The sequence below is a fragment of the Colobus angolensis genome, unplaced genomic scaffold (genome assembly GCF_000951035.1).
Source record: "Colobus angolensis palliatus isolate OR3802 unplaced genomic scaffold, Cang.pa_1.0 Scaffold20, whole genome shotgun sequence".
NCBI lineage: Eukaryota > Metazoa > Chordata > Mammalia > Primates > Cercopithecidae > Colobus > Colobus angolensis.
In genome coordinates, this window is record NW_012115155.1 from 13,144,974 (window position 1) to 13,154,728 (window position 9,755).

The 9,755-nt window shown below is 39.8% G+C and overlaps 1 protein-coding gene across 1 annotated transcript in view; it reads right to left on the bottom strand.

Annotated features, from left to right (window-relative positions):
• The window catches only part of LOC105511569 (ATP-dependent RNA helicase DDX18-like), a 24,534-nt gene extending 16,388 nt beyond the window's left edge, over nt 1–8,146 (bottom strand). The window contains exons 1-7 of the mRNA XM_011941727.1: nt 8,006–8,146; nt 4,846–5,133; nt 2,757–2,900; nt 1,274–1,409; nt 514–614; nt 201–400; nt 5–115 (exon numbers count right to left, since the gene is read on the bottom strand). Coding sequence (XP_011797117.1) covers nt 5–115; nt 201–400; nt 514–614; nt 1,274–1,409; nt 2,757–2,900; nt 4,846–5,133; nt 8,006–8,090 — 1,065 coding nt within the window. The 5' untranslated portion in view covers nt 8,091–8,146. The remainder of the gene's footprint in view (nt 1–4; nt 116–200; nt 401–513; nt 615–1,273; nt 1,410–2,756; nt 2,901–4,845; nt 5,134–8,005) is intronic.
• Between the last annotated feature and the right edge of the window lie 1,609 nt (nt 8,147–9,755).

Sequence of the window (9,755 nt, forward strand, 5' to 3'; positions counted from 1 at the left end):
TTGGCAAAAGTTTAATAATTTGTTTTAATTCCTCTTCAAACCCAACATCCAAGATACGATCAGCTTCATCAATAACCAGACACTGTAGGTTTTTATACATAAACCCCGGGGTATTCTAACAAAACAAAGGACAAAGAACAACTATTAGTTGTCAGTTTATGTTTCATACAAGACAATGACACAAGCACTACATCTCTTACCTGCATATGGTCTAGCAGACGGCCTGGTGTGGCCACAATGATGTTGATCCCATTAGCAAGTTTCTGTGCTTCAGCAGATCTGTTACTCCCACCCATTATTAAGCCATAGGTATGCACGTGGTGAGTCATTAGCTCCTTAAGAACACCAAAAGTTTGCATGGCTAGTTCTCTGGTAGGTGAGAGAATAAGGACTCCCGTTCCTAAAAATGATACATATGGTAAAAGTCTAAATGTGGTTGTGACCACTGAGTCCGTAACAGCTACAAAAAACCTCTAGTGAAATAATGGCAGAAACAAGCAGATGACAGCTTACCATTCCTGGGCATGAACTTTAACTTGACAATGAGTTCAACTGCAGGGATGAGAAAAGCCAGGGTTTTACCACTGCCTGTTTTTGCAGCTGCCAGAAGATCCCTAAATATTAAAAAGGGAAAGGAGAACGACATTTAGCCTACTCATTTACGATCTACTACATACACACACTTTAGGCACTAAGGCTAGAACATGAACCAGAAGAGGTCTACATCGCTGAAACTGATCACCTGGGTTACATACCGAAATCATAAGTCAGAACTGTGCTATAACAGAAGAGAACATCTTTCCAACACTTTCCTTCAAACATCAGTAATTAACTTAAAGTCTTTTTTTTTTTTGAGAGGGAGTCTGGCTCTGTCGCCCAGGCTGGAGTGCAGTGGCCGGATCTCAGCTCACTGCAAGCTCCGCCTCCCGGGTTTATGCCATTCTCCTGCCTCAGCCTCCCCAGTAGCTGGGACTACAGGCGCCAGCCACCTCGCCCGGCTAGCTTTTTGTATTTTTTAGTAGAGACGGGGTTTCACCGTGTTAGCCAGGATGGTCTCGAACTCCTGACCTCGTGATCCGCCCATCTCGGCCTCCCAAAGTGCTGGGATTACAGGCTTGAGCCACCGCGCCCGGCCTAACTTAAAGTCTTTAATGTATGCTGGATACATGACCCAACATATAGCAGAAAATCAACTGAATATACTGGTATGTTCTTTATAATCTACTAGTTCTAAAAGTAGATGCCAATATCTAAGCTTCAGTGTTAGTCATACCTGCCTTCCAGAAGTGGTCTGATACTTTTATGCTGAATTTCAGTCATGTTTGTAAAACCCATTTCTTTTATTGCCTTCAGAGTGTTTTCATTGACAAGATTACATAGAGAAGCAAACGAAGTATCCTCAAAAGCTCCTAAACAGAAGACAATTTATCATTAGCAAATTTATTTTTTTTAAAAAGTTAGTATTGCTACAGTTGCCTAAATCTATTTTGCCTAGAAAAGCTTCCCACAGCAAGAAAAAGCTAAACCTTAATTATTCATGTCTGGTAATATCAACAAAAAGATCCTTTATCTTTCAAGTTTATCCATTGTTAATGGCTGTGTAAGTTATAGTTCAGAGTCCATACTGTAACAAAACGAGGGGTAGAGAGAAGGTATAACCGAGGAATTTATATAAAATAAAAATATCAAGACAAGGAAAATAATGAGTCCAGAGATAAATGAAATGCTTAAGAAATCTGATGTAAAAAGTGAAAACACTGAACATTAATAAAAACTGAGTGTTAAGTCAATTTAAAAAAAAACTGTTAATCTCACTCCAGCAAGACACAGAAGAGTCAGATACAGCCACAGAATGTTAGGCTGAGCCTACGTATCAAGTAGTACAGTGGATCTTCAGCAGGAGGCATCAAAATCATCTGGGGGTTCCCCACACTCCACATGCCCAGGGTGTAAACCAATCACTCTTGACCTTGGCACTGCTGACATTTGGGCTGCATAATTCTTTGTTGTGAAATGCTATCCTGTGCATTAGAAGATACTACGCGGCATCTCTGACTTCCACTCACCAAATGCCAGCAGACTGCCCCTAGCTCCGAGAAGCAAAAATGTCTCCTAGGCTTAGGATGATCTTAGTAGGCTAGGGACAGAGGAGGTTCCTGGGATGTGGGACTTTCAGTGCTAAAACTGGAAAAGTTCTCGGCAAACCAGGATGAGTTACTCATCTTACTTGGAGGGCAAATTTCTCTGCTTCAGAGCTACTACCAAAACATCTGCAATTTGTATTAAGCAGGTCTGGGGTTGGGCCTCAACATTTTAACAGACAAACCAACCCAAACCAAACAAACAATGCAATTAACTCCTTGACATACCTGGTTAGGAGTAGTGAATTCTAGTCTAAACTTAACTTTATAAAGGAACAGAGGTCAAAGGAGGTTAACCTGGTACAGGGTCAATGATTTTCCTATTACAACATAGAATGAGCCTTAGAAAAGGACAAACCAAAGAATCATAGAAGCTGCTTGTGTGCATACAAAATATTTATAGTGTCAGGAATGGACAAAAGCAAAATAATAGGGAACAAAAAGAACTAAAACACCACAAAATAGAAGATAAAGAGAAAAAGCCGCAGAAAGATTTACAAAAAAAAGTTGCTTGTTGATACTTTTTCCAGGTAGACTAAAAGTCACAACTGAACCTTCAACCTAAGAGAGGTACATTTTAAAGAAGTTTTGTCTAAAAAGCTTCCTGGACGTTACCTGTCAGTCCCAGGGGCAGGCTGGGCACCTCACTGTCATCTTCATCATTATCTGGCTTCTCCATGTTATTTTCTGTTTCTTTAGGAGTCTTGGCATTTTCTTCTTCAGATTCCCCTTTGTTTTCAGTTTTTGCTTTTTTTGCATCTTTGGTTTTAAGAGACAAAACCCGAAAAATTTTTTCCTTAAAATAAAATTCCAAATGACATCAACAAAACAGAAGATTTCTGATATAAAGATGTGTATTTTCAAAAGCTAAATATATTCTGTGCTACTTTGTTAAGAATTCTGGTAGATGAAAAATGAGTGGTTTTATTTAAAAATCCAGGGTACAGACAGACTTGGTGACCAAACTTTTAGGCTTCTTAATGTATTATACCATCTCATTTAAAACTTTAAAAAGTTCAACTAAACAGTATAAAGATACCAATTATAAGGTTCACATACTCCACTGAGGGGAAAGAAAGCATATCTGATTAACATAATCTTTAACAACTCATTATAAGCACTCATTTTTCCTCCCACGCCAATTACTATCAAAGGCTCTTCATGTTACTAGAGATAGACTGTAAAGGGCAACAATCCACTTGCCTGGATGACATACACTGGACTGCTCCTTGGCTATCAGGGATGAGGGTGGGAGGAAAGGCAGAGCTTCCTAGCTTCTCATTTCTACATTCACAACTTTCACATGGCCCCAACTACCTTTTCAGTCCTCCTTCTCATTTCTCTTTTCAATGTTCGACTCTAGGTCAAACAGATTAACCACACGCTGGGCTTATATACAAATATACAGCAATTAGTGATGTTTGAAAATAACTGACTTAGAATAGAACCCAGGACTCTCTGTAGCCCAGTACTGGTCTCTTCCCTGTACCTTACGGCCACCCCTCCAAGAAACAGTCAACTTGGTAGGACCCATATGTCCAAAAGCCATAGATATCTTCAGCTGGCCTCCACGGCTTATTTTGTTTTCCCTGGAATAGTTCTTAAAATGTACCCAGAAGATGGCTGGGTGTGGCAGCTTCTACCTATAATCCTAGCACTTTGGGAAGCCGAGGTGGGAGGATCATTTGAGCCCAGGAGTTCAAGACCAGTTTGGACAACACAGTGAGACCCCATCTCATTAAAAAACAAATACACAAACAAACAAAAACCCGTAAGGTTACAACTCCCAGCATTGTGATTCAATGTTTGAGAGCAGAAATGATACCACTTCCTGGGGCATACTCAAAACAAGAATTGTGAAGGCAATAATTTTAGAACAGGATTACAATGACCTTTGTTTGAAGGCATCATGAAGGCAGTAGCATATTTGGGAAAGTTCAAAGCTCCTTTCTAAATAAAACCATTATTTCAGGTAAAATACATGAATAGGATGTTCTAACTCAGGGGTTGGCAAACGTTCTACAAAGGGCCAGATAGTAAATGTTTTAGACTTTGCACGTCTGTGATCTCTGCTGCCATAAACACAACCAAATAGGCACTGCTATGACCCAGCAAAACTTTATTTACAAAAACAGGTAGAAGGAGGGATAGTTTGCTGACCCCTATCTTATCCTACCTTGAAATCTCTGCTTGTACAAATCTCAATGAAAATGTCCGTTCTTTCACCCGAGCTTACTGAAATTCCATCACCTTCAAAAAATATTCCTTCCTTTTCCTCCTGCCATTCTTAGCACTTGGAAATGAATGTTCTGTTTATTCAGAAGTTTCCTACTTTATATACTTTGTAACTAAGACTCTTTTCAAAGGGAGGAATTTATGGTAGGAAAATGGGAAGAATCAAGCAGAAAAAAAAGGTAACTTAAAAAGAAGAGAAAATTTCTAGAACTCTAAGGAGAGTCTTATCTAAGTTTTCTTCAAGGTTAGTGAAATTAAAAGTCTATTCCTCAATATTTTGAGTAAAGTTGAAATGGACTCCCCACTTCTGCCAATAAAACGTTTCCATTAGCTACCAGGCTAATCTCTAATATACTGGTGAGTACAGGGAATTCTCATATGGCATGTGCACACAATAGTAATAGAAAGAGGAACAATAACCGTCTGTGAAAAACTAAATGGCTGAAGTTCAAAGATAATAAATACCTACCAGGTCCAGCATCATTCACTGTTTTTCTCTTTTTCTTCTTCTTCTTCTTCTTTTTTGATTCTGAATTGGGAGACTGCATTGCTGCTTCTCCATTGGTTAATACAGTGGATTTCTGGGGAGATTTTTTAACTTTTATATTTTCCACTACTTCTTGAGACACGTCTCCATTTTGAGTTTCTGATAAGCCCACATTCACACAATGTTTTGATTTTTTAACCTTTCCACCTCCCATTGTTTCTTCAGATACATCTCCATTTTGAGTTTCTGATAGGGTCAGATTTGAGGCCCCTGTTTAAATAAACAGAACATACACTGTGACAAAGAAGTTTACTTATAAACACTGAAATCCCAAATGAGAACTTCCATGGCTTCCTGACACGAATTATTTAGCTTTTCTTCTCTTTCATGTAATTAAAACAACTTATAATTTTATGGTGTTCCCTTACAGGGAAAGTAAGTTATCTTAAAGAGACAATACTGGAAAAGCGAAAGCAAGATTGATTTCTTAACTTCAAAAAACCGTACCTCTGACTCCTTAAAAGGAGTCTAGAACAGGAAAACTTCAATGAGGTCAAATATTTAAACAGATGAGGTCAGATAACGGTAGTTACAGAATAAACATAAATATTTGATAAACATATGATTAACTGATATATTGAAAAAGACATTTACAACTCATTTGCACAAGTACTATTTCTCATACCACTTCAAAATATTCAACCCCAACTCTCCTAGACTGCAGTGAGTTGAAAATTCAGTTGATAAGACCACTTATTTGCCCCAATATTTATCACACACAAATAGTGCGTGCACAATGATATTTCTGTGAATTAAGGACAATATATACAGTGGCTCTGTAAGAGTATAAACGAGCTAAAAAATTCCTATCACCTAGTGCCATCAGTTGTTGCAATGTCGTAGTGCAACATATTACTCATGTTTGCGGTGATGCTAGTGTAAACAAACCTACTGTAATGCCAGTCACATACAGTACAGCACACACAATTATGTACAATACATAATACATGATAATAAACAACTATGTTACTGGTTTATGTATTTACTATACTTTTGATCATTACTTTAGAATGTACTCCTTCTACTTATTAAAAAAAATGTAAGAGTCAACTGTAAAAGAGCCTCAGGGAGAAAAGTATTTTAGAAGGCACTGTTATCATAGGAGATGACAGCTCCATGCTTATTGTTGCCCCTGAACATCTTCCAGGGGGACAAGATGTGGAGGTGGAAGACAGTGATACTGAATGTGTCTGTGTCTTTACATTTTTTTTTTTTTGAGAGGGAGTCTCCCTATCACCCAGGCTGGAGTGCAGTGGCCGGATCTCAGCTCACCGCAAGCTCCGCCTCCCAGGTTCACGCCGTTCTCCTGCCTCAGCTTCCCGAGTAGCTGGGACTACAGGCGCCCGCCACGTCGCCCGGCTATTTTTTTGTATTTTTTAGTAGAGACGGGGTTTCACCGTGTTAGCCAGGATGGTCTCGATCTCCTGACCTCGTGATCCACCCGTCTCGGCCTCCCAAAGTGCTGGGATTACAGGCTTGAGCCACCGCGCCCGGCGTGTCTTTACATTTTTAACAAAAAGCTTAAAAAGAAAAAAAAAACAGAAAAATCACATACAATAAGGACATAAGGAAACTTTTTGTATAGCTGCGCAATGTGCTTGTGTTGTAAGCTAACTGCTAAAATTTAACAAGTTTATAAGGTAAAAGTTACAGCAGGCTAAGGTTAATTTAAGAATAAAAGTATTAAAAAACTAAACAGTATAGCCCAAGTGTACAGTGTTTATAAAGTCTATAGTCGTGTAATGTCCTAGACCTTCACATTCACTCACCACTCACTGACTCGCTCAGGGTAACTTCCAGTCCTGCAAACTCCATTCATGGTAAGTACTCTATACAGATGTACCATTTAAAAAAAATCTCTCATGTCATATGTACATGTATTTTTACTGTACCTTTCCTATGTTTAGATATATTTAGCAATACATACACTTACCATTGTGTTACAATTCTCTCAGTATAGTACAGTAACATGCTGTACAGGATGACAGCTTAAGAGCAACAGGCTATATACCATGTAGCCTGGGTGTGTAGTAGATTTAGGTTTGTGTAACTACAAGCTGTTCGCAGAACGACAAAAGCCCCTAATGACGCATTTCTCACAATGTATCCCCCCTCCTGTTATGTGATGCACGACTGTACCTGAGAATGTCCTTACCAAAGGCTCCCTGTTTGTTTACTGAAAAAGAGAAAACACCATCTTTTGTTCAAATTTACTTACACAGGCACTGAAAAGTAGTTAGTAATGCTGTAGTATTATTCTATAGGAATTAGAAATATAAGAGTACTTCAAAACATATTCCTAAAATTTACAAAACTATTGCCTCCTGCAGAATTTTTTTTCAATTAATGTCTGTTGAAAACCAACTGGGGCAAGGCACTGTGCCTCCAACCTTCCCCTCGGGTAGTTTATATCTTAACCTGGACAATAAGTTAACAAAATTACTTCAAGATCTGTGGCCCCATTGTCAGGACACGGGGACTGCAAATGAGGTAGGTAAGAAAGGTGATATTCATGTAAAATCCTTTTCATTTAGGTGACTGCGCAGGACACAAATATGTAGAAGCTCTTGTAAGAAAGTGCTACGAGAGTGTGTGGAGGTGGGTAGATGAAGGCAATAGAACCAAAGAAGCTCTAGAAACAGCCAGACGGGCTTTCGGAGAAAGAAATACGGGAATTACATAGATGTGAAAAGTGGGTGGAAATGAGAACGTTCCATGTAGCCTAACCGGAAATGAGGGATGGGGTGAGGTGCGACTTGCAGGTGGTGAGGGAATCAAAAAGTAAAGTGGAAATGCAAAAGGCAGGGTTAGCTGCAAGCCTAGAAGTGAACCGGGAGGCCTCCTGCTCTAACGCTGTAAGAAAAAACTGATTGCTCAGAAAGCTCAGGAGCAGCGCTGGAGCCACGCGACTAGTCGGCAGCAGCGCAGGCTCCGAGTGGAGGCTGCCTTTTCACTCTCCCCAGTCACACACTCTGCAGGGGAAGCTGCCTCCGTCACACGGCGCAGCTGGGCCCCCGGCCGCCCGAACGCGCCAGGACTGGCGCGTGGGACTCCTCAGCCATCGCGAGTCAACGCATCTCACCCTGCAACTTTAGGTTCCGCTGCCGCAATTTGAGGTTCCGCTTCTCGATCTTCTTACGCAGGAGTTTCATCGGCAGGTGAGACATGCTGTCCAAGAAGTGCCTAGAACAAGGCGCCACACGATACAGCTATTCAGTTCTCTAGAACAAGCGCCACACGGTACACCTACTCAGTCCTCAAGGCTGACGTTACTTCCCTTCCGGTCACATGTGCGCAGCTCAGCCAACCGGAAGTGCCTCACAGGAACGCTGGCACCCGGCGGAACGAGAATGCTCCAGAGCGGAAATGCTTCCAGACGCGCGCACCACGACACCTTTAACGACCAAAAACTTTACATCGCCCCCTGGAGAAGTGGAGGCCAGGCCGTGCACTGGCTTCACGCTGTACTAAAGCTAATTTGAGCACCCCCTACAGGAAGATTGAAGAAAGAGCGTGGAGGGGAAGCAGTCCATAGGGAGTCGGCATTTTTATGTTCCTATCCTCTGTGGGTGCAGAATTAGAGTTGACCCTCCCTGTACCTGGGTTTCCTATCTGTGGATTCAACCAACTCCCTCACTGAAAACATTACAAAAAAAAAAACCGATTAAAAATAATACAGTTTAATAACCACTTTCAGAGCATTTAGGTTGTATAAGGTGTTACAAGTCATTTAGAAATGATTTAAAGTACACTGGAGGTTGGGTGTAAAATAAATGCAAATATTACACTATTGTTTGTAAGGGTTTTGAGTATCCTAAGATATTGGTACCCATAGAGGGTCCCGGACTCAATCCCCTGTGGATACTGAGGGATGACTGTATTTGGGAAACTGAATAAAACTAAATTATATACATGCGTTTCTAAACTTGTTTGGCCACTCTCCTCAGAAGTACAATTTCTGTGTAACTTGGCACACATACACACATAAATATGACATTTCTCAAAATAATATTCTTGCTTTTCACTCTATTTTTCCTCCAAGTCCATTCATTCCATCCTAAATTATTCTTTTTAGCTTACTAAAAATACTGATTGCTATGAATTTAAATTAACTTTACTACATTAATAATAGGTTGACTGCAGTTTGAAAAAGAGGTTTATATATTCCCTAAGTATACCCATGGACCCTTCAGGAGTCCAGGACAGAAATTGCAATCTGACTAGCTAATAGTCGTCTTCTTTTTTGGGATGGGGAGGAAGACAGGGGTATGCATACAGTATTTAATTTTTTAAAAAATTGTTATCAACATTAAAATACTTAGAGATTTCCATACAAATTCATATTTGTCTTTTAAAATTGGCCCAATGCACTAAAATTACCCTTAATAATAATCAGTTTGAGCTAAACAACTGGAAGAGTCCGTGAAACCTGGATTAACCTGTTTACTTGAAGTGGCAGAACATGAGACCCTGGAGATTAGACATGATGATAGGGAGGAACAGAGAGGGAGAAAACTTGGAAGGGAGTTTAAACAGAATGTGAAAGAATTGACTTGGAAATCATATTGGATTGGACTGGAAAACCAAGACAAACAAATAATCATGTGCTTAGATTAAGTTGTTAGTGATCTGGCACGCTGAAGGATGAGTCAGAAATTTAAGCACACACACACACACACAAACATTTATCTCAGTGTAAATATATATGCCAGTTTACATTTATATATATATATCAGTATATATATGTATATACACCTATGTATCTATTTCTCTATCTCTATGCACATACATATATATTTACATGATCACATGTGTGAGTTTTGGGTCTGTGA